General features: G+C 41.3%; 2 protein-coding genes across 7 annotated transcripts in view; one reads left to right on the top strand and one right to left on the bottom strand.

The window, feature by feature from the left end:
* Positions 1-1,670: 1,670 nt before the first annotated feature.
* Positions 1,671-15,497, bottom strand: Fam72a (family with sequence similarity 72 member A). 2 transcript variants are annotated; one of them, XM_074048483.1, is made up of 4 exons: positions 12,368-15,497; positions 9,856-9,933; positions 6,735-6,859; positions 1,671-2,881 (listed from the first exon to the last, which is right to left on the bottom strand). In XM_074048483.1, exons 1-4 carry the CDS (start codon positions 12,517-12,519, stop codon positions 2,787-2,789), a joined length of 450 nt encoding a protein of 149 aa, XP_073904584.1. In that variant the 5' UTR covers positions 12,520-15,497; the 3' UTR covers positions 1,671-2,786. The 2 variants fall into 2 exon arrangements, with proteins under 2 accessions (XP_073904584.1, XP_073904585.1); XM_074048484.1 differs by lacking the exon at positions 6,735-6,859.
* Positions 13,899-25,690, top strand: part of Srgap2 (SLIT-ROBO Rho GTPase activating protein 2) — a 243,207-nt gene continuing 231,415 nt past the window's right edge. For all 5 annotated transcript variants that reach the window (XM_020180689.2, XM_020180688.2, XM_074048481.1 and 2 more), the window contains exons 1-2: positions 13,899-14,036; positions 15,798-16,406. In XM_020180689.2, coding sequence (XP_020036278.1) covers positions 16,340-16,406 — 67 coding nt within the window. In that variant the 5' untranslated portion in view covers positions 13,899-14,036; positions 15,798-16,339. The remainder of the gene's footprint in view (positions 14,037-15,797; positions 16,407-25,690) is intronic.

Here is a 25,690-nt window from a genome sequence, read left to right as displayed (position 1 = left end):
GGTGATGGGGGACTCTTAAACTATTTGCCTGGGCTGGCCTCCAATCATGATCCTCCTGATGTCAAAATCCCAAACAGCTAGAATTTGAAGCGTGAACCACCAGTGCCTGGCCTGATTAATTTCTTAATACTTATCTTGGAAGGTATGGGAGACCACTTATAATTTCCCAAATAAGCAAGATACTTTAAAACACCAACCATGTGTTTACATTCTCATCCAAAATTCTTATCCCAGCTGACAAATTCCTGCACTTCACAGCCTGTCTTAAGTATCATTTCTTCTCTTTAGTTTTCTCAGCTCCCACTCTATCCTGCTACTCAGAATGATTGTTCTTTCATCTCTGGAGTCAGCACTTTAAGCATGCCTTTGTTAACTCACTCAACACAATGAATACATCCTCTCCCAAACTCACTGCATTCTGCCTGAAGTCAAGTGTGAGCAGCTCATTGTGCAATTCTTGCCACACTGCAGGAGAATAATACAGGTTTGTTGAATCAAATATTAAAGGATGACTAAAACATAGATGGATTTTCTAGGCCTAGGGATTATGCTAAATCTACATACATACATGATTCTGCTTTTGGTATTACCAGAGTGAATGCAATTTGCTTTTATTGAAAAACAGTGTCAGGAATACATTTATTTAGATAAAAACTTATCAATCCATTTACTACTTAAAATGGGCTTTCCTGTAACCCACTCAGCTAAAAGTTGCTGAGTAATTTGAAATATTGTCCATCTGGAGTGGAATCACATTTGGGGCTTGCTTCAATCAGTGCACCTCTGTCTCCATTTTGCTCTTCAAAGAGCCCCTCAGTCAACCGTGGCCTTTGAAGGCCTGAGCCAAACAGGAACCAGATGAACTCTATTGAATGTTAGCCTTGAATTCTAACATTCTCTACTCTAGTGTTAAACTTTTCACCTCTAACTGATCAAGTTAACTAAAGAAATATAATGTTCTATCAACTCATTATTTTTGCTTATCCATATGCCCAACTTGATTCCAGAAGAACAAGAATTTAAGAGAGGCTAAAGAAAAAAAATCCAAAACCAAATCATTCCATTTCATTCCTTTCGTACCTTGGATGACCTCTGCCAGTGCTGTTCATCAGTGTGAAAGACTCTTGGAAACGTTTTTTAGGTGTTAGTAACAACATTTCCTGAAACACCTTTTATTTTAGCTTACCAAAAATGATTCTGTCAGTGCCTAGAGGTCACTTTGGTCCTAAGACCAAGCAAACTGGAGTTTGTTCAACTTTTAAATTTGTCAATTCTGCCCTCACCTAGGTTACATAACAGTGTAGTTAGCCACCTAGCTAAGTCAGATTGTGACTAATTCATGTCTGGTGGTGCTCTGGGGGTACAGCATGAAGATTAGCAGTGGGAAGTTCTGGAGTCAGTCTGTCTGAGTTTGAATTGGACCAGTTATGTGATCTCAGACAAGTTACTTAATCTCTCTATGTTTCACCTGCTTTATCAGTTAAGAAAAAGAATAATGGTGGCTAATTCATGGGTTTGTTGTACAGCACAAGGGAGTTAGATCACTAAAGCACTAAGAACAGGATTGGCACATGGTCAATAGTCAATAAACACTATCCCTTTTATTCCGTACTTTACATACTATCTCTCTAAGATAAGTGGGTATAATAAAAAATTAAAGGAAAGAATAGTCATTTTTAGAACCAACTTTATTTACAAAACCACAACTCAGTTTCCTTTGGTATCATTATTGACAAAATGCCTACAACCAACATATTAACTAAGGAGATACATTGATTTCAGCTTTACATAAAACCAGAATCCAACACTGCCCCAATTTCCTATTCCTATGTGGCTCTGAATTCAGCTTAAAAATGAAAAAGAAAAACTCTTTACAATGGCTTAAGCCATTTTAGGGTTTTTTTTTTTTTTTTTCCTATTTTAGGGTTTGGATCAAGACTACTCATCTACTTTGCTATTTATAGAGAAAGCCCTAGGGAATGGGATAACAAAGATGAAGGTTTAGTTTATCAGGCTTTCATAATACAATATCCATAATGTTTTTTTAAAAATATAAATAAATAATACTGGCAAACAGTATATATTGATAATTTTCTGACAAACTCATTTATCTAACATCATGTCAAGGAATCAAAAGATTCCTCTATATATTTAAAATTTTAATTTATTCTGTATGCTGGTTCACAAAGTCTTGCTCCATGCTAAAGGAGTTATCACCAGTATAACATATGCTAACCAGTCCCATGAAAACCTAACAGCCAGCTCTTTCTTTTTAATCCACTGTTAATACTCAGTTGAGTTTGATATATGTGTGGCTGATAAATGACTGAGTACTAATGTTTTCATTCAGGAATGTAAAATCAATGGTAACTGGCATCAAGTTGTAAGAAAAACTTACAGATTGGGAGGTAGCAAAGTGAGATGTGAAAGAATCTTCTATCTGAAGTTAAGAATACACCTACACTGGCTTCAGAGGTGAGGAGAGAAACCAGAAGAAGAAAAAGAAAAAACTTCGTTGACTTAAATTAAACTGAGGTAATTAATTTGAGACAGCAAATAAATAAATCAGCAAATGCCCATTTTTGCTTTCCAAGAAGAAGGAGGAGGAAGAAGAGGAGGAGGAGAAAGAAAAGATGAAAAAAACAAAGAAAAAAGGAAGGAAGGAAGGACAGGAAAGAAAGAAAGAAAGCAATCACTGGCAAATCCTAATTTAGCAATTTTAAAGTTGATCCATTCAAATATTTTTAAATAGGAAAAGGTTACTATAAAAATATTATATATCACATTCATCGAATACACTCTTCTGCTGAAACATCTAACACATCTTCATCTGTACTCTCTTCTATCTCTGGCAAGTTGCCCCAAAGTAGGAAGTTTATACCTGAAAATAAAAGGTCATAAAGTTCTTTAGTGCTCACTACTGTTATAATTGAGGACATGATATATAAAACTTTAGACTAAGATTTATATATAAACCATGGTGTTAGCAATGAAGAGGACAGCTATGAAAGGGTGTATTACAAATAAAATTATTTACTTTATCCATCTAGGACATAACCATTCTTTAAGCCATTTTAAAGAAGAGCTTGAATTTTAAAATCTTAAAACTCAAAAGCATCTCAGGAATTCATCTACTTAAACCCCATTTCCAGGTACATTATGCTGTGATCACTCTACACTGAAATTTTCTTATCTATTTTAATGACCTTTAAGATAAAGATCTCATGCAACCAGGTGCCAGTGGCTTATGCCTATAATCCTAGCTATTTGGGATGCTTAAATCAGGAGGTTCATGTTTGAGGCCAGCCCAGGCAAACAGTTTGAGAAACCCCATCTCTAAAATAATCAGAGCAAAATGGACTGGAGGTTTGGCTTAAGCAGTAGAGTCCCTGAGTTCAAACCCCAGTCCCACCAAAAAAAAAAAAAAAAAAAAAAAAAAAAGATAAAGCTCTCATAAGATTCTTTTAGACTAAATGTCTCTCTAGAGAGTACAGGGAGGTCCTGCAAAAGTCTCCTCATTTCTTCAATAAGCATAATAGTAGCTGGTCCCATTTTTCTGATTTAAAATAAGGCAAGATTTTGGAGCCTTGAAGTAGGTGAGCTACAGGATAGAGGCTGTCTAGGCAGAGCTGTAAACTTTAGGATCACATAATAGCAGTCAGTATAACAAAATAACAATCTAAAATCTCATTGAGAAAGAATAGCAAATTTCATGTGGAAGAATCCAGCATAGGCATATAGCACAGGACCAAACATATTGAGGATAAAGAGGCATTTTATTCTGGTATGCACTTACTGTATTATGGCTTAAAGGTACTAAATTGGAAAAAGAATTGACTTCTAGGAGAGCCAATGAAGTTCAATGAGAAAAGCAAATCTCAATCTGTTCAGTTTTCAGTGTGGGCATGTGGAAGACTCAGTAACTGAATACCCACTTGACACCAAGATAGCGGCCACATGGTAGAATGAAATGAGCCAGGGTTTGGAGATTGGTTTGAATTAAATTTCTAACACTACCAGTACTCCATGGATGGTTTTTCTACAAATGTATGCAACTACAGACAATACATACTGTTTTGCGTATTAAAAAATTTTAAAGAATGTTACTATACTATAGGAGGTTTACCTTTTTTGAACCTTGTTGATTTTGCTCATTTACTTCTAATTCTGTAGAGGATTCCATAGTGTGAATTTTAAAAAATTATTGCGGATATAGCCTATCAGTCATCCCTTCCTCTAACTGTCCATCTTGCTCATAGACACCAAAGAAGACATGATAAAGATGTGTGTTACATTGTTGAAACAATAGGAATAGGAATAATAACTGTGTATCTTGTTTGAGAGAGATACCGCAACCTAATCAGACAAGAAGTTAGCAATTATTTTATGCTATTGGGTATATAGATGTCTATCATATTATTTCCTATATATTTTTTTGTGTTCTAACTGCTTACTATAAAAAAATACTTTTCCATCCCCACCCCCAAGAATGAATAGTGATCTGCTTCTGGTAATGTGGCATTGAGGATCTGACAGGATTAAAGGAATTGCTTGGTGAACTTAAGTGAAAATCAGAACCCACAAAGGTAAATGAAGAGCTGAAGTCACTTGGCCTGTGGGGACATTTGCTCAGGTTCTAGGGAATTACAGCTGACATTTTCTAAGCCTCTTGAGAAAGTTCTCAGAAATCAGATCAATATGTAAAAGCTAGCCTAGAATACACACATCCTGGGGTCCTTTTTAGTCAAAACATTCTAGAATTTTATAAAACTTGGGCATGTATTCCTTTGATGTTACTGATTCAGGTGATTCAAGGACAGTTTCAAATCCATTAGAAACCCTCTTATATCAGGCACCTAGAAATCTTACTTTAAACAACAACATTAGGGTTACAAAGGAGAAGCTTGATATCCTTAGAGTCGATACTCAAGACCCACGAAGCAGCCCAGCACAATTGGTTCAAAGGAGAAAAAATAAACTAGGAGATTGAATCTGACAGAAGCGCCACCTTCCTTTCTCTGTTAAGAAAGGAGGAAGGAAATCCTGTGATACATCTGTTTCTCATGGATTAGATTCAGGCAAATGGAAGAATGCTGGGCTTTTATCTTTGAAAAATTGACCAATATTAAAAAGAAATCAAAACTGAAAAATCTCCACCCTGTGTTTTGAATCCTATGAAGCAGGAAAACCAGCATCAAAGCAGAAACTTCCTGTAATGTATCCCATGAGCCTCACAAATACAAAACTAAAGGCCTTAAGTTAAGAGCCTATATCTCACTTAGGGGAGCCCAGAGAAGTCCTTGCTTGAAAACGGCTATCTTAACATACAGAGTCTTAAATTAAAATTCTCAAATGATAAATCAAGAGCCCCACTTGAGTCCCAGGTGATAAAAAAAAAAAATCAGTCTATAAAAACCCAAGCAAAATTTGAGGGTTTAAAAACCCTGACAACCTAGCTTGCAATTATGATCTTTTGGTCTGTGAAGGCAAATCATATTTTAAAAAAAAGAATATATTTTAAGTTCCAAAGAAGAAACACACATTTAAAAACCCAAGAGTAATAGTGCCAAATTAGATTGTCAAGTTCCTTAATGTCAACTTGGTGTGTCATTTAAATACATATTAGTCATTGAGAACATGTGTCCTATAACAAAACTAAATAGCTTCAGACAATATAAAAGGTACTATACATATACCCTTAAGAATTGATAGTAAATTTTCTTACTAAAATAATTACTACAACCTACTGTGACTAAAATTCTATCATACCTTGTTAATACAGATGTCAAAACGTCTGTTTTTGTGAGGAACTCTCTACTGTCCCTTCCTTTCTCCTTTCTTACACACACACACACACACACACACATTTGACTATCATATCTAAAATCTTCACAAATTAAGAGTGGCTCAAGTGGTAGAGAACCTGTTTTATAAGAGTGAAGTCCTGAGTTCAAACTCCAGACCCACCAAAAAAAAATTAGGAAAAATTATCTGGAGTTGGAATATGTATCAAGGTGTAGTTTAGAGCAATAAAATATCAATTTAAGCTGGATGCCAGTATCTCATGCCTGTAATCCTAGCTATTTGGGAGGCTGAGATCTGGAGGATTGACATTCAAGGTCAACCCAGGTAAATAGTTCAAGAGGCCCTATTGCCAAAATAACCAGAGCAAAGTGGACTGGAGGTGTGGTTTACACGGTAGAGTGCCTGCTTTGCAATCATGAAGCCCTGAGTTCAAACATCAGTCCTACAAATACACACACACACACACACACACACACACACACATTAAAAAAGACCAAGAAGTTAGGTGTGGTAGTACGTGCCTATAATCCCAGCATTTGTGAAATGGAGTTAGGAAGATGGTAAGTTTGAGGCCAGCCTAGGCTACATAGCTAAACACTGTCTCAAAAACAAATGAACAAAACAAATTGCTCACTCCCTACACACACAAAATGAAACAAACAAATGAACTAACAAAATCCCAAAACAGAGAAAAGAATACAATTAAGTTTGAAGCCCTTAAATACAATGATGAACATAGAAATGGCAATGAATGTTGGCTAATAGCTTTCATAAGCAAATGTCTGGGGAAAAAGGGATTGATGTTTCACTCTAGCTGATACGATCTAGCTGTGAAGTTCTTGGAGGAATCCTGAGATGGATCTATTGGGAATTCCACTCATGTAATGATAGATAAATGTCACAGAAGCTCTGAGTCAATGGTTTCTTACCAGTGGAGTCTAGTCTGTTAATACCATAAACTGCTTGGCTATGAAACATCCAGAAGTGTCCGTTGTTGCAGGAAAGAAGGCAGGAACTACACGGAACAACCACATGGTACCCTACAATGTTCCCACTAAAAAAGAAAGTGAACATTATTAGTTATATGTAATACCTGGTCCAGAGCAGCATTTTATATGCTAATGTAAAAAAAGCATGTGAATTAGACTCCATTTCTTCCAAACAACCCCCACTGCTAGAATTTTTGGAATGAGAGTTATTCTGATAAAGGTCACGGTTCTACCATCAAGTGGGAGCACAGTCTGTAAGTTACGTGAAAAAATATTAACCTATTCTTGCATTACTTTGCTAGGATTTTTTTTGAATTTTCCATTTGGATGCTAGCTTCTGAATGGTGATTTGTTCTGTAAAGAACAAATAGAAGAGCCTGGGGGTGTGGCTCTGGGATAGAGTGCCTGCCTAGCAAGTGCAAGGCCCTGAGTTCAAACCCTAATATGAGAGAAAGAGAGAGAGAACAAATAGACAGTTGTGATTTGTTCTGTAAAGTACCCAAAATTAATGTGCTATACAGACAAAATTAATTAAGTAAACTCCTATCTGTTGGTAAAGGATTTTTCTATCCTCAGGACTGTGGCAAGGTGGGTTCTTATATGTTCTAGTTCCATGCCAGCACCTAAAAACTGTTTCGACAGATGGAAGAGTAGGAAGACAGCATGAGTCTTTGTAAACTAAATACAAGCTGGCTGCTCTAATTTTAGTTTCAGTGTTTTTGAAGGAATTCAGAAATAAAGCAAATGCCCAGCTTTTAGAGAAAGTTGAAAAAGTTTTTACTGTCTTCAATACTATCCAACTGGTTAGAAGTATCTCACTCTTGCACATTTAAAAAAATTTTTACTAGCTAGTCACATGTTAAGTGGAGTGAATCAAAGGGAATGTTTTAGTTAGTACTTTTTTTAAAATGGCAACTTGGAGTTGTAAAAATTCTTACTATAGCTTGGTCTCACCCTGTGATGGGGGAAGTCTCACTTTTGTGGAACTATATAAAGAATACTAAAAGGTACCATCCCTCCTACAATATGTCTTCTAATCATAACCTGCTTAAAAGGAAAGTAAATAAAAATAAAGTTGTTCTTAGATTAGGATTTACAGTTATTTGTAAGGTTATATTGCAAGAGTAAATTCTATGGCTCTAGTTACCACCAGATTCATTCATTTATTCATTTATCTACTCACTCAACTAATAATATTTACTGAGTATCTAACATATGCCAGGTATGTTCTGGGTACTGTGACTAGAATCTTGCAGTGGACAAAACTGCTTCCTTGTTAAAACCCCTTCAATGGATTCCCATTGGTCAAAAATTAAAATAAAAACCCATCCACACCAAGATCTAGATCTGTGCGGTCTGAACAATAGCCATGAGTCACACGTGGTTATTGGGCACTTGAAATGTGGCTGACCTGAATTGAGATGCACTGTAAGTATAAAACCTATACCAGATTTCAAAGACTAAGAACAAAACATATAACATACAAGAGCTTATTGATAATTTATATTTGTTATATGTTGAAATGATACTTTTAACATATCAGGCCACATAAAATATGTAATTAAAATTAAATTCACTTGTTTCTTTCAACTTCTAAAAATGTTACTAACAACTATGAATTACATTGTGCCTTCAGTATTTCTATTGGACAACACTGCTCTAGATTATCTGGGTTCTGATTATATCTCTAACCTACTCATAGCATTCTCTACCCCCATGCTCACATCTCAGCCACACTGGCTATCATCTTTTTATTCCTTAAAAATGTTAAGCTTCCTCTTACCATGGGTTCTTTGCATTTGCTATTCTATTCCCTCTGCCTAGAACATCTTTCCTCTGGCTCTTTCTCTCCTTTAGGGCTCAACTCCAATGTTATATCTTTATGAGGTGGCTTCCCTGATCATCTAAAACAACTCTCACTCACGTTTCCAACTTTCTGTCATTTTCTATCACTTACTATTATTTTCTTTGGAGTACTTCTCACTATATTAAATGTCTTATTTATTTAAATATAATATTGACTGATCACATTCCCATTAGAATATTCTGTTCAAAGGCTAGCAACTATATCTCATTTTACTGTGTTTCTGTATCCCTATAACAATGACTAGCACATGGTAGGTCCTCTGTATAAGTATAGTTTGGATGAATGAATTCAAATAGTCACTAACACATAACAGTTTACTGAATTAAATGATTAGGATTGTAATCTATAATCCAAGCTCCATTTAAATAAGAAAATTTCAACTGTATTCTTTCCATAATGGGGATAACACAAATCTATCTACCTCTCAAAAGATAATTGGAACAGCTCTCATCTATATTTTACTTATAGTTTATTAAGTCTTTTAATTCACTTTATTATTAATTTAATCTTCACAGCAACTTTAGCAGGTAAATACAGAAGTCTTTAATTTCTATCTTATTAAATAGAAATTTTAATTCTTAATAAGATAGAAATAAAAAACCCCAGCATAGTGGTATGGGTCTATAATCCCAGCACCTGGGAAGTTGAATCAGGAGGATCATGAATTTGAGGCCTACCTGGGCTATATAGAGAGACACTATCTTAAAAAAGAAAGAAGAAGAAGAAAAGAAGAAGAAGAAGAAGAAGAAGAAGAAGAAGAAGAAGAAGAAGAAGAAGAAGAAGAAGAAGAAGAAGAAGAAGAAGAAAGATAGAAATTAAAGAAGAAAACAGTTTCAGTGGTTTAGAGGCTTAAGGCGTTTTCTCAAGACCACCTAGAGAGTAAGGATAAAATCTGATTTTTATGACTATAAATCCTAGTGTTTTTCTCCCAGCTTGCATTGTCTTATTTTGATTTAAAAGGAAAAAAAAAAAGCAGATACCAGTGAGTGCACTTTGAAAAATTACAAAATCATAACAAATGTGAATTATCACAAGACCCTTTTAAAAACTATCTGTAAGTAACAAATGGTTTTTCAATGGCTCATTGCATAGGTTATATCAGTGCCCGTTACGGCCCACTGAACCTTTCTCTGTGCTTTGGTGTCAACATCCATCTTCTGAACCCAAGCTATCTAGAATATTGTCACAAATTACCATTTTAAACATGCTATGTCCTTCAGTTTACATTTGCAGATTTCGGTGAAATAGCATCGTCCAATGAAGTCCACTGTACTGCAGGATGAAAAAGTTTATAGACAGTCAAATATACTTAAATTTTTTAAATATATATTTAAATTTTTGTGGCAAAAATGAAAAATTTACCATTTTAATTTTTACATATATACAGTTCAAAAGTATTAAATATAGTCACATTATTGTGCAATGAATCTCCAGATCTTTTTTATATTGCAAAATTGAAACTCTATACTTATTACATAACAACTCCCTATTCCCCCCTCACCCAGATCCTAGCTACCACTATTCTACTTTCTGTTTCTATGATTGAATTTGACTACTTTAGAAACTTCATGTAAGTGGAATCATAAAGTATTCATCCTTTTTTTGTGACTAGTTTATTTCACTTAGCATATCTTCAGGGTTTATTTACATTGTGGCATGATTTCCTTCCTTTTAAGACTGAATAATATGCTATTGTGTGTGTGTGTGTGTGTGTGTGTTACATTTTGTTTATCCATTTATCAGTTGAATCAATGGGTATTGACATTATTTCTATCTCCTGGCTACTTTAAATAATGCTGCTATGAACATGAGTGTGCAAATATCTCAAGGTGCTAATTTGAGTTCTTTTGGATATACACCAGAAGTAGAACTATAGGTCAAATGGTAATTCTGTGTTTAATTTTTAAAGGAAATACCATACTATTTTCTATAGCAGCTATACCATTTTACATTCCCACAGTATACAGTGTCCTAATTTCTCTACAGACTCATCACCAAATGTAGTTTTGTGATTTGGCACAAATTTTGTAAATTCAAAGAAATGAAGGAGATTCTAAAGTAGAACTGGGGATGTGGCTCAAGTGGTAGAGCACCTGCCTTGCAAGAACAAATCCCTGAGTTCAAACTCCAGTACTCCTAAAAAAAAAAAAAGGTAAAACTATAGTATATTTTGTAAGAATCAGTTAATATTCATGAGCTCACCACACCCATCTGGAAACATAAAAACTCCTATGTTTATTGATTCACACACATCTTAGCACATTAATCCATTGCTATTATAACGTCAATAAAGAATAAATAGAGAAGACCTGATTATAGTTAGACTATAACAATTCGTTTCCTATGAGTCCTATGATTGCCTGTTACTTACCACAGCTATTATAAAGATGAATGGGTTAATATTTTAAATTTGTGAGAGTATGTGCTACTAAAAAGGAAAAGGACTAGGCAATAAATCATAGAACATTTGCAACACTAGGTTCTATGATTTATAGTCTCGTGTTTTTCTTTTTGTACCACCCAGGTGCACTCACACACAAACTTAAAATATTAACCCATATATCTCTGCAATAAATGGGGGAGGCTTTGGTTTTGCAATTAGGCATAACAACACTTAAGCCAGTTCACAAAAGATATCAAGGGAGGAAGATTCTACAGCTTTTATTTGGGAATATTTAAAAATTTTCAAAGTTTCTATCAGTATCTTAAAATCTAGAATTTTAAGGGAATTACGGCTATTAGTCTGGTTCCTTCCAAATGTGTGTCCAAAGACTTGAATAGCCGTTCATTCATATTTTGAATAACCATTTTCATTTTAATAGTGAACTTTCAATAAAGAACACAATCTTAACACCCTTTAGAGTTAGATAAAGGTATAATTGAGTCAAATGAAATGGCTATTTAACCAAATAGAAAGCAAATTTTAAGGACTATACTTTTGCAGAGTCCTTGAAAACAGATTTTAAAGGATTCAAATATGCAAACTGATGTGTAATATGCAAAATAGGTTTTATGGGAATAAGAATCATCTTCAGGCTAAGTCTTTTTTTCATCTCATCAATACCCAAGTCTTTCTCATTGAGGGGGAGGGGAAGGGAGCGACTAGAGGAGAGGAGGAGGAGGAGGAGGAGAGAACCCAGAAGAGCAGAGGGAGATGGGAAAGAGAGAGAGGACAGGAATGAAGGGGAAGAGAGGGGAGGGGAAGGGGGGGAGAGCAGAGGAGAGATTGAGAAAAGAATATAGTATTCCATGGACAATGGAGCTGATTCAGCATGTTAATTGCAGAGAATGGTAGGAAAGTATGAAAGGTTTTTGGTGTAAAACTTTAGGGGTAAATACCTGACTTACATGACTTCATCCCTTCAAGAGTGCAGAAACTCCTGAATTTACCTCTAGTCTAGGTTGTGCACTTGATTCAGTAAGATAGAAAGGTTGGGCAGGGCACTATGCCAGGGATCCAACTTAAGGGATGAGTGGTCACGTGACTGCAATTGAACTAGAAGCATTACATCAGTACTGACCACTTTGGCTAAACCACAGACTTTGTCCAGACAGTCTGTCCACTTAGATTTACTCCAAGGGGGTCATCAGACTGTTGGGAGTGACTGGAACACCAAATGATAATCTCCTTGTTGACTCTCAGAGATCCAAGCTGCACACTCCCCATTTGTTAACGGCTACCGTTGCCCCCACTAGCTTGACTTACTTGGTAGGAGGGATGTCTGTAGAGAAAAGGTCTATGTCAGTATCAGCCAGCAAGACAGCCTTCATCCCCCTAGAGCTGAGCACTTGCGTACAGAATTTGCAACACAGGATGGACACGCATCGGTCCTTGAAAGTACAACTGCTGGTAGACATAGCGTCCCACGAAGGATGAAAAAGGGAGTAAGAGCAACACTCTTCCTACTGTGATTTCCCCAGAATAAAAAAAATCAAATCGCGAGGCCTCGAGGTCTTCTAAGCCTCCAAAGTGGGAAGGGGGAAAAAAAAAAAAAAGATCTTTGCTGTTTTCCCGGGGGGCTGGTAAAAGTAGTATTTATTGAGTGGGAATGGGGTGGGGTGGGGGGAGCAGCAAATTTGGCTTCCTTTAAACTTGCGGAGAAGGGAGTAGAGTTTGGTGCGGAGGAGACACGTGGAGTTTGAAGGGAAACGTCCCAACAGCGTTCCCTTTCTGCTATCTGACGGGTCCTTTCCGGAACTCCCGGATTTAAAGCCTCTCCCCGCTGATGATGTCCCACGGCCCGCTTAGCCCCTCCCGCAGAGCGCTCCGACTCCCGCCTCGGGCTCCACGCCTCCTATTCCCGGGATGCAGAAGCCCCGAGCTCGCTCCACGGGGACAGCCCCTCGCTCTCTTCAGCCACCCCCCTTTCTCCCGCGACCCTGCGGGGCTCCGCCGCGGGCCCCTCTCCCCGCACTCAGCGTGCTCGCGCCGTTTCCCCCGCTCAGCTCTCGGTCCCCTCAGGTCTTTCCCGCAGCGGTGGTGTGGATGGGGTGGGGGCACAAGTCGCTTATTAGGCTCAGTCGGCGCTGGAGTCTGTCACTGAACACGTCGGGTTTTTTTCCTCCCTCTTCCGCCTTCTCTGCCTTTCCAACCGGCTGTCAGTTTGAATTGCCAGCGTCGCGCACCGATTGGGAGAACGAGAGTTCGCCCACGTTCCGCATTGGAAGGCCGAGGGGCCTGCCCCTGACAAGCGCTCAAGAGGCGTGGAGACCGCATGCCCCGCCCCAGTAACGGTGCCCTGGTCAGCTCGGCTTTCTGGTTGGCTGGGTTTGGCCCCGCCTCCGAGCTCACTGGACGGCCTCCGGGTCCTGGCAAACTCTTCTCCCATCTTGGTGAAAAAAAAAAAAAAACGGCAAGGCACGCCTCTTCACGCTTCTGATTGGAAAATGTTCCATAGTCTGCCGGCCTCTACTCTCTATTGGCTCAAATTCCCCGCAACTCCCCTCCCCTCTTCTCCTGTCCAATTGGTCGTGCCTTCTCTTAAGAGTTTGTGTTTGGCTGTTGGTTCCATTTTATCCCGCCCCCCAAGTTCTACATTAGGGACCGACAGGAGAAGGAGGAGCTTATTCTGGAACCACGCCTCGGCAGTGAGTGCTGGCCACACCTCTAAGTTTTGTTGGCTCCGCCCCCTTCCCCTGGCCTCTCGGGATCCGCTATTCCTATTGGCTGGAGGCCCCATCGGTCGATAGAAAGTGGACGGTGATTGGCAAGGGGGTGGGCTCTGCTTCTCGGCGGGGTCCTGCGGAGTTGGCGGAGGCTCCTCAGGGGACTGGGGGGCTGATCTGCGTAGAAGCGGGTGGCGGGGAGGAGAGGGGAGGAGAGCTCTGAGTGGGAAGCCGAGCCCGGGGCCTGGGACCCATCGCGTCAGAGCCAGGTAAAGGCTCCTTCCCTCTCCCCTTTCTTCCCGACCACCAGGCTGGAGCCCTTACAGAAACAAACCCTGGCTGGGGCGGGAAGGAGAGGGCGCGGATGCTGCTAGCGGTGCCGCCCGCCCGGAGTCGCCCAGACAGCCCCTCCACCCCACCCCCGCCTCCGACCCTCTCCAATCTCCCAGTGCAGCCCATAATACTTCTCAGGACTGCGTGTCTCCCCTCCCATCACCGCACTGCCTGGGACTCTATCCTGGCTCACATACCGCAGTGCAGCCCGCACCCAGACCCCACCCCGGCTCTCAGTCCATGGCCAGCCCGGGTCCACCTTTGGGCCACCGTCGTTGGCATCGCCTGTGACCATTCTCTGGCCTCTTTCCCTGCCTTCAAGCCCTGGCGGACAGCCCAGGTCACAGCCTAGGACCCAGAGGATGGGTGTTACGCACAGCTTCCGGGGCTCTTTCCCTGTCCACCCCCTAACCCGCCTAGAAGGGCTCCTCGTCACCCACTCCAATCTCCAGATCCGCATCTCGGTGTCCAAAGTTACCAACACCCTTGCACTTCCTATAACATCGCAGTCCACCATAATCTCCTAACTGCCCCTCGTCCCCTAAGCCATCTTCTCCTTGTCCTCTTCCCTCCTGCCTAGCTTGTGCCGCTCCGGTTGTCCCTGGGCTCCTGTCCAGACGCAGGACCCCACCTCACACCCGCCTACCCGCTTCCTGCTCGCCTGAACCACGCTGCCTCTGCTCCTTCTCTTCCTCCCTCTGTGCACCCCTTCCTTCCTCCAGCCGCGGGAATTGGGAGACACTAGCGGGAGCCTCCTTCTTCCAGCGCCTAGAGGGAAAGGGGCGACCAAGGAGGGAGGATCTCCGCTGCGGCGCGCCGGGGAGCAGGACGCCGGGCTTTGCGTTTCCCTCCCGCCTCCCCGGCCTTAACTGGGGCGGGATCTCCTCGGGCATCTCCTGGTCGACCCTCTTCGGCCTCTTCCCACCCCAGACTGGGCTTGGGTGTGGTATCTGGGATCCCTGGGCTTGGGTGACAAAAAATATTGGGGGTGGCACTTATAGTCACGCTTGTCCCTACCGTGGGGGGAGGTGACCACTGCCTTCCGCTCCCCATCCCCCGGTTTTCCTAGTTCCGACCCTCGCCTCTAAGCGGTTTCCTGCTTCTGCCGACCGCATTGTTTTCCTGGATGTGTCCCGTGCCGAGCAGGCTTTTTCCTGAAGATCTCTCCGCCTCCCCCCCACCAAACATTTTGCTGCCAAGAGAAGCTAGTAACCAAAAACAAAACAACTGAGAGGAGGGGAGGGAGGGAAAGAAAAGTTGTACCCGGGTGGCTTGTCCTTCCCCGACTTTGATCCCCTTTGATGTCCAGGGAGGTGCCCCAACCAGGGGTCAGGGGCAGCGTCGGGGGCCGGGCCGGGAGGGCCCCCTTGGGCTGGCGACTGCCCAGCGCTGGCGGGTTCGGGAAGCCGCCGAGGTGCCGCAGTCCCCGCCCGGAGCTCCGCGTTCCCGCCGCAGTCTCCGCCCGGAGCCCGCGCAGGCGACTGCTCCAAAGTGTTTTCTTTCAGCCTTAAAACAAAATCCAGAGGGAGCTTCCTTCCTTCCCACCTCGCTGCGCGGGGCACTTCTGGCCGGGCTGCGTTGGGCGGAGATGAATGGGCCAAGGCCCGGCTTGGAGCTACGTCCCCTACCCCACCCCCGCTGCGATTGGGATCAGCTCTGGGGCTGATCTCCCCCTCCCCCTTTTCCTGCATTTACAGGCAAGTGAACCGGAGCAAACGACTTCCGATCCAGTCCGCGCTGCTGCGGCTCCCGTTTGGAATTTGATTTGTAGCATCTTCGAGCCTGTACGACAAAAAACCGCGAAGCACGCCCAGCCCTCCCCGGCACCCCGATACAAACCCACTCCCTCCCGGGGACACAGCTGGGCGCGTCCACACCCCCGCACCCCCCACACCATGTTGTGCGGAAGGACTTCCACTCCCCGCCTGTGTCGTTGATGTCAGACCCCAGGCTAGCCTCCCGGCGCTGCAGTTCTCCTGGCTAATGCTGAGGCTGTGGCTCCCGCTCTAGCACAGGAACCAGACGCCGCCGCTCCCGGCCCCAGCGCCCACCGTCTGCATGTGCCCGCCTTAGCCGCCTGTCCAGCCCGCAGCCCGCGCTCCCCGGAACGCTGGAGACCACCGCGGGGGGCCCTTTCTGCCCTTGGGAGAAGCGGTCTTGGAGGTATTGATTTCGGTGGTTGGATTTTTCCCTTGGATCTATCAGTTCACAATTTGGATTTGGAAGAAAGAAGGAAATCATGACGTCTCCAGCCAAATTCAAAAAGGATAAGGAGATCATAGCAGAGTACGATACTCAGGTCAAAGGTAAGGGTTTTGAAAAATGGAATAATGTATATGTGCTTTGGACTGGTGAGACGTGTATTTCAATCCTGATTTGCAGGCTGTTCATTTCTTTGGGTGGAGCAGGTGGGGGCAGGCTCACCCCAAAGGTGGTTTCATAGGTGGGTGTGAGCCTCGAAAGGATGTGCAGTGCCAGGGGCCACAGGCACTGGAAAAGAATTTTCGGAGTAGGCTTTAGGAGTGTTTTTGTGTGGCTGGTCATTATTTTGGTAGCCTTTTCCCCCAGGCTTGACGGGAGGGGGAGGGGCAGAAGGTTCTTGGATAGAGAAAGGCGGCAATTCTCCTACTCTGTGTGGGTCAAGTCTTCTCAAAGGACTGCTGAAATCTGACAGGTGTTTGGACATTTATTTCAGAGGTTGAAGAGTCCAGACAGAAAAGCAACCTTGAGAAGGTGTAGCATTTGGAGAGCCCTGGGAGAGGCGGGGTTTTTTCTGATGCACTATAAGTAAAAGCATGAGTATTTGCTATGGCATTGGACACAGAAAGTCCATAGCCATCTTGGGTGCATCTTGTACTTGATCTCTGGTCACCCTGCATACAATCAGAGATCACAGAACAGAAAGAATAGGCCACCCACGCTGGGTCTCTGCCCTCACCTAACCTGAATGGAGTTGGGATGTTGGGGTTTCAGAGTGGTGCTGATGCTGGAAAATGGGAAGACATAATTGTTTAACCCTCTGTGTTGTGACCCTGTGCTTCAGAGCTCATGCTTTTAAAGACCCATTTCCCTCTCTGCAAAAATGTGAAGGGTAAAGCAAAATGTAGACCTGGAGAAACCAAGCGACCTGTCTCCTCATCTAGTCTACCTTCTGACTTGGCTGGTCAATCAGAGCCCATCCCCAAATAGCCTTTCCTTACCCAGCATTTCCCTTAGTAGGGGTTCCTGCCTGTGAAAGAGCCCTAGCATGTGTTTGTGCAAGATACTCTCCCCTTCTGACCAGTCACTAGAAAGAGCCATGTGGCTGTTGTCCATTGAGATCTTAGAGGGAAGTGGGAGAGGTGGGTGGCCTTGAATGTTACACCACATGGTTGGAGCTCTGGGTTTTCCTTTGTTTCAGAGTACAGAGGGAGGGGCCCCTCCTTTCCCTGCACCAATGCAAGGAGACCTTTTCATATCATAGAGGACTTGGGGAGAGGCTGTGCCCCCCTCTAATGATTGCCTGTGCTAGGGGTAGGGGGTAGTGTGTGAAATGGGCAGTTTCCTTATCTCTTGGAAGGTTGGAAGGTAGTTTGAAGTCCCCATTGTGCCTGCAGGATCTTTTTTATGTCATCAGTTTGGTCAATGCTGGAGGTGCCCTAAGGGACCTTCTATCCACTTGGCTGCAAATATTGGTAGGTTTATTACAGAGATGGGGGAATTGACTGATTGATAGCTTCAGTTGGACTGGTATTGAGAGAGGTGTGGTTGTGAGTTATAATTGAGGTCTTGGCCTCTTGTCACTGTTCATAATCCAGGCCTGTTTTTGTAAACAATAGGCCACTGGCCACGGTGTCCTGTCCAGATGCACTGCATTTTGCTCTTGGAATCCCCCCTGCAGTTTTAGCCAGAAATGTCATTCTTTTTTTTTTTTTTCTGCATCCTATTCTTAACTGTTGCCATAGGGAGTGTTAATAACTTTGACTTCCTCAGATTTTTTTTTAGAAGCACACCATTTTTTTTTTCTTGGAAGGTTCAGGGCTGATAAGTGTTAATAGAATCTGCCAGTTTTTTATTGGTAAAGATTTCTCATGAATGTCACAAAATTAAACACTTCATATATTTACAAACATTGCTTGTTGAGATGATGTAGTACAGTCAGCTGTTTGGGGTTTCTCTTCAACCTTGCCACAAGCTAGAGACTGTTCTGCTTTGCTTTGACATTTTTCCATGGACACTGTTGAGAATCATAGAATTTTATAGGTGGCTGACCATGATGTCTTTCTCAGAAAAGGTGTCCCATGAATGTTACTGGAACTGATTTGAATGGTTTAATCCATCATTTTCCAGCTGAGGAAAGAACAGAGAACTGAAGAGCTTGTCCAAGGTCACACAGCTAGGTGGTAGTAGATCTGAAGCTAAAGCTGGTTTACTGACTCCCAGTTTCCAATTTTATATTTTTACTATGAAACATCATCTGACCAGGGTGGGAAAAAAAATTCTTAAGGAGTCAAAATCTGTCAATGAAAATGGTAGTGATATGATAATAGCTTACATTTTGAGTGCTCATTATGCTCTATCTTGTCCCAAGTGCTGAGTGGTCTGGCTTAATACTGGCATCAATCCAGGAAGTGGGTATTATTGTCACCTTCCATTCACCACATGAGGAAACAGGCTTAGAAAAGGTAAGAAGCCCTTCCAGGGTCACATAGCCAAACGGAGACAGCTTGACTTCACTTTTTTATTCATCAACTGTTATACTGAGTGCCTAGTATCTGTTCCGGAGCCTGGTGATACAGCTGGGAAGAAGATAGAAATTCTGTCCTCAAGGTGCCTTCATTCTAGAATCTGAGCTCCCTGTGGAAAGGCACAGAATTTGCCAACAAAGGGCCTGGATTCAGAGTTGGCTCTGTGCCCCTACCTAGAAGCCCACTGTCACAGCTGGATGTACCCTGAAGCCCTTCTGAGGCTGCCACCCCAGCCCTACCCTCGTGTGGTTTTATGAGGGGCATGCCCCCGAGACAGCCTGCTGTGTAGCAGCCTTTTTAAAATCATTGTTGTTTTTGGTTTATGGGTGTTCAGATTCTTTTGAAAGTTTTTGCCTCTCAGTGTTGGACTCCACAGGACTTACGTTCTTAGTGTTTTTACATAGATTTTTCCAACTGACAGAGCACTTTCATATACATTAATTTCTGAAAATTCTTGACAATCTTGATCAGATTTTTGGTCAGAACCTGGAGGTTTGGCTTCTAGCCTGTTAGCATCTTTGCTGGTACTTGAGCAGTGAAAGGGTGGTGAGGTGTAGGGCATGGTACCAGAAACGATAGTGTGGATGGGATTTGGGTGAATTCACATCACTGCTTGCATCCCAGCTACTGTCCTTCCTTATTCAAGGGCTGATTCCTTTACCTACTCCTGTAACTGTAAGAAACCTTGAATTCTTAGAGTTTCTCAGAAAGCTTGAGATTGACAGTAAATGCACATATTCTAGGAGGCGTAGACTCAAACAGAGTGGCACTGTGTGCTGAGTAGTCAAATTCTGTCTCTTGAGAACATTAGGGGTCTTGTCTTTCTCTCTTTTTTTAATGCCTTAGGAGAACAGTGTATGTGCACCGCAGAGCTGAGAAGTTAAATTTTGTAATTTCCATCTGGAGCATTTTGATAGAAAAAGCGCAGGCCTTTGCCTAGAATAGTTTAACCCTTTCAGGACCCTTTGGGAGCTGGAGATGAAATTTCAAACTCTAATCATATTGTGTGTGCACACACACTTGGGAATGCTGATTGCTGGTATTTAAACAAGCTCCTTCCCAGGGGAGATTTGAGCAGTACCTCACTCATGCCAACAGAGGTCTTCTCCTGAAGCTTCTTTCCTCCCAGCCCCCACCCCGACTCCCCAAGGGAGCTTTGAATATAATCAGTTTGTGAAAAGCTGCAGTAAAACATCTCTTTGGAATCCCCAAGCAGATGCTGTCATCTTCCTTTGAGATGATTGAGGGCTCCTCTTCCCTTGCTCAGAGAACATAGTGACTCTCCAATAAGGTAAACTCCTGGAAGAAAATGAAGCTCTTAGAAAAACTGAACCACTCTGCAGCTCACAATTGCATGACCCTGAAGAAAGGTGGTACCCGGAGCCAGGGCACTCTGTGTGTTATGCAAAGCAGCAGAGGCTGGAAACTGTGTTCATGAGCACTTCTTAGCTTTGCCGATGTCAGGTCTTCTTTTGGGGACTAGGAACAGAATTTTCTTTTGGAGAAGGCCATCAGGTAGTTATGGCCTCATCTGTCTTATTCAACACAGGTTAAGCTTAAACAAGCCCTGATCATTTGTCTGCTGTGAAGTTTAGAATCTGACCTGGTCTTGATGTGCTGTGAGGGTCTGCCTCCTTTTAACATCAGCCAGTGCTCAGACCCTGATTCTCCAACTTCTGCTGACCACTCTAGATAAAGCTGCCCAGCGGTACCTGGAGAGTTTTTCTTTTGGAAGAAAGGTTTTCTTCATGGAAATCTTGCCTATCTCACAGCCTAGGCCTATGATGGCTACTTTGGGAAAATACTACATCATGTTGAGAAGAAAAGCAGGTTATGTATACATTTCTTGCAGTAAGATGCACGTGAACAGTTTTAACTGGGTGTCAGCTTCAGAAGTGACATTTTGGGAAATCTGGGAAAGTTATCTTGGGAGAGGTTTGATTTGAAAATAAGTAACTAGAATGCTTAAAATGTTTTTTAAAAATTGTAGAATAACACCTTTTATGATACTGTGTAGAAACTTTCATATCTCTCTTCTAATTGTGGTAAAATACATCTTTACTCTTAAGTATGTAGGTAGGTGACATTAAGCACATTGACGTTGTGCCTATTAAACGTTAGCTCCCTTTCCCCTGCCTCCAGCACCTGGTAACCACTCTTCTACTTTCTGCTCTTGACACCTCTAGGTGCCTCATGTAAGTGGAACCACGCAGCATCTGCCCTTTAGTGACTGACTTACTTTACTTAGCATAATGTCCTCAAGGTTCATTCATGTTGTCATATATGTCAGAATTTATTTCCTTTTTTACGGTTGAATATTCCATTGCATGTCTGTACCACATTTTATATATCTATTTGTTTGATGAACATTTGGATTTCTTCTGCCTTTTTCCTGTTGGTATAATAGATGTTTCCTGTTTTTACAAATGTCGCTATAACAACATTTTACAAGTCTGTATGTATGTTTCTCTATAATCACTGTATGTACGTCTTGATAAATTTTTTAAAGTTTTACTATATGCATTCATTTTTATATTAATATATGTCTGTTCATGATATGAGCATTATATATTACTAACAATAAAGTTTTATACCTTTTAATAACGACATGAGTTGCTAAGCTTTACTATAATTTTAACAGCTTTATTGAGGCTTACTTGACGTTTAATAAACTATGTGTTTAAGTGTGTATCTTATACATATGTTATACACCTATGAAACTATTATAGTCAAGGTAGTGAACATAACACCCCTAAATGTTTCTTCATTATAATGTAGTGTTAATAAATGAGTATTATAATAGCCATGCATGGAAAAACATTAGGTTAAAAAATCAGTAAAGCTAGGTATTACTGTGTTGAAAAAAGTAATAAATTATGATCTAAACTACCCAGATTGGTTCCTATAAAATTTGTTTAACCTAAATGACAAAAGACAACCAGTCTCTTGGGGAAGTTGGGTTAGTAACTGGGCCTTAGCCATTAATGTGTTTTTAGGAGAGATGGTACAGACTGGAGGGAGAAAGCAGGGGAAAAAGTCTCGGCCTTGTTAGGAGCTGACAAGTGACAGTATCTGTTTTCCTATAAAGCTCACTTGAACCATTCCCCAGGGCATCACGCCTCTTTAGAAGGGGTCACAAGTGAGCCAGATGCAAAGAGGAGGGGCTGGGGCTCCTTTGGGAGATCTGCTCAAGATACTATGAATATGGCATTTTTCCTCAAATGATTGACTCCTATTGCCTGCTGAATAGAGACCAAGTTTCTCAGGTAAATGGGGACTTCATCCTTGTATCCTGTCATTTCCACCATGTTTTTCATTTCATACTTTAAGACTAGAGGTCTATCTGGACTATTTGCCATTCTTTAAACACATATATTATTAGCTAACATTTTGTTGTTTGGGGCTTACCCGTGTACCAGGCATTATCCTAGATAGTTTATATTGATTATTTCATAATCCTTACAGGAGGAATATATTACTACTATCACATTTAGCTGATGAAGGAATGAGGTGCAGGACATTTAGCAACTTACCCAAGGTCTGCTCTTGGGGAATGATAGAACAGGCCTTCGGATCTTGGCATCACTAGAGTTTGAGTTCTGAGTGCTGGTCATGGAATGCCCTTTCTCCCTGCTCATCCCATCTTCACCTGCTTAAATTCTACTCTTCTGGACAAGCCCAACTGTTCTGGTATGCCTTCCTTGATCACTATGACCAGAAATTACTCTTCTCTCTATTTCACCCACATAGCGTTTCTTTTAATAGACCCCTGTGGTATTGATCTGTAGTGCCCTATGTTTGGAATATTTCTATTTCAGTTTTCTCTGTTTCATAAGACTTTGGGTAGGAGCGCCTTGAGTGTAATGCAAAGAATATAGATGTTGGAACCAGCCCTGAGTTGGAGCCTGTATCACCTCCTTGCTCTTTGACCTTGCTCAAGTCACTTGATTTCTTTTCCAAATGTCCTCTTCTGTGACATGGAGATAATAAGACTACCTCGGCATTTATTGCAAATGTGTATAAAGTACTAGCTCAGTGTATGACAAATATTAGATGCAAAACAAATAAATAGCTGTTATTATGAGGTCTCTTCATATAAGAAACTTGTCTGGAATACTATTGTAGTCCAAATGGTAGTATATATTGACTATAATAATGAGTAAATAAATAAATGACTTCTTTTAGCAGTGGTTGACAATATATCTTTGTACAATATCACCAAGGTGATTAAAAACAAGCACTTGTTATTCTGCTGAGGTCATAGCAGAAAAGAGTATTTATACCCATCATTTCCCAGTTAACCCTGTTCACATTTTATGTCACTAGAGGTGGACCGCCTATAGTTTTCTTACTGTGCCTTGTACTTTATCCATGCTGTGTCCTGTCTTTGGATTGGGTTCTCTTCCTTGAACCTAGAAATTTTATTCATTCTTTAAAAGCAGCTCAGATGCTACCATGTTCAGGAAGCTTTCCCTGCTTCTCTGTGTATCCTTGCTCTGTACAGTAATCCTGCATAGGATCCTAAGCAGGATAATCCCAGCATTCCCTCTTGCTTCTGCACAGGGTTAATCAGCGCACCTTCAGCATCTCTTTGGCAGGGTCCTTGTGCACACTTGTATTTTTTGCATTCATCAGATTACATTGTAATTTCTTTGTTTACATTTCTTTGTTTGCAACTCACTGGGCACCTTTGGGATAGAACTATCTTTTATTCATTTCCCAGTGTCCAGTTTCTGGCACTAAAAGCACTAAAATGTTTATAAATTGAATTGAATTGTTTTCTGAGTTGAGATTGGGTTTGACAGTGCCATGCCACCACACTTTTGCAGTTCTTCCCTTACTCTAAAAAAAACCCTGCTCCTTTTTAAAAGTTACTTGGAATTCAAAATATATTAAACATTGTGAATATTGTTATTGAACAATGGCAAGTGCAGACTATGTAGCACCATGGAGCTCCTCTGCAAATGGGGTGTGTTTTTCATTTGTTAGTCCCCTCCATCCTCTTTAAATTCATTGCCCTGGAGCTATACTTGAGTTGATCAAATTTTTTTCAATCACATCTCTTACCTTAGAAACCAAGAAAATATTAACTCTGAAATTCCCAAGAGTTTAAAACAAAAATAAAGCTTTCTGTAATTGAAGCAGAACAGGTTCTACACTTATCCAGGACTTATTTGTCATTGTTAACAAAATAAAATCTAAATTTGACTCAGCTACTCCAGAGGTGGAGGTAGGTGGATCCAAGGCCAGCCTGGGCAAAAATGTGACTCTTTGAAAAACACTAAAAGCAAAAGAATTGGGGGTGGCTCAAGTGGTGAAGTGCTTGCCTAGGACCGGCCAAGTCTAATCCCTAGTACCATAATAAAATAAAAATAAAATAAAATAAAATATTGAGAAAGTTACAGGTCTGCCATGACCAATTGTTAAAACACTGTTAGAGGGAGTGGGAGGAAGGAGGGAGTAATGACCCAATCATTGTATGCACATATGAATAAAGGAAATAAAACCCAAAACAAAACAAAACAAAAAAACAGTGTTGGCCTGAAGAAGGAACTGGCAGGTTTTTTTTTTTTTTCAGAGCATGGGTTTGGTGAGGGCTATCTCCTGGTTAGAAACAGCTGCGTGATCTACAGTGAATGGAAAGATCCAAGGGAACAAATAGGAAAACTCTCCCCTCTGGTTTTTCACATTATTTGGTATTCAGTAGCCTTGACCTTATTTTTATGCATTGTGAATGGATGATTCCAAAATTGAAATATATATTCCTGAGGAAGGAAAACAGCTAGGAAGTGTGCCTCTTCCATTTTTGTGTGTATTTTAGGGTACCATCTGTTAGGAAGAAGGTTTTTTCTTTTTTCTCCTTCAGCCTTTTTTTTCTAAATATGTATTAAATCGGTGGGCAGGTGACCCAAAAGGCATTGTGAAAGTTGGGACATTGTCTTTGCTGTTTGAGTCCAGATCCTGTATTTCAAATCATGGCATGGAGGGCAGAATCTGAATGCTGTCCCTGGAGAAGATGATCTCACCAGCCATGGGTGGCCCGGTGGCCAGGACGCCAGAAAGACAAAGCACCGAAAACAAAGAGACCTAATTGTGTGAACTGGTCAAGACCCGGCATGCCATGACCTTTAAAAATTACCTCCTGTTTCTGAAGAGATGGCAACTGTTTCTCCACACATTGAAATCCTTCTCTTTCCCACTAACCTGTGTGTGTGTGTGTGTTTGATTGGAGTGGATGACATACTAGGCCAGATCTTGTCAGATCAATTAAGCTGCTCTTTGGGAGGCATCTTGAGATACTTATTTTAGAGCAGTATTTCTTTTGGACCAAGAGGATATTTCATAATAAATTGAATTATGGGATTCTACACAGGCAGAATGGTTCTAAAAGAAAGAAAACTGAATTGGGAGGCAGTAATCTTGGATTCTCATTTGACTTTGACTATCATTGTGGGGGTAACCCACCTAAGGTCTCCCAAATCCCAATTTTCCTCATCTGTAAAATGGGGACAGTAATTCTTCACCTTTACTAATGATGATGATGGCTAGCATTTATTGGGGGCTTCATGGGTCTAAGCTCTGTTTTAAATGCTTTGCATATATTAACTCATGAATTTCCAACATCTCTGAGCTCGCTATTGTCATTATCCCCATTTTACAGATGAAACAAAATGAGGTTAAATAACTTGCTCCCAAACACACAGAGAGTAAGTGTTTGAGAGTAAGTGATGAGAACAGAGCATGAACCCAGTCTGATTTAACACTGTTATAAGGTTCAAATGAAAGAATTAATTAAAAAGCCCTTTGAAACTATAAAATTCTGTTTAGTGTTGTTTAGTTTGATTGGTCTCCATTCCTAGTAT

Source organism: Castor canadensis, chromosome 11, assembly GCF_047511655.1.
Source record: "Castor canadensis chromosome 11, mCasCan1.hap1v2, whole genome shotgun sequence".
NCBI classification, from domain to species: domain Eukaryota; kingdom Metazoa; phylum Chordata; class Mammalia; order Rodentia; family Castoridae; genus Castor; species Castor canadensis.
This window is presented reverse-complemented; position numbering and strand designations above follow the sequence as displayed.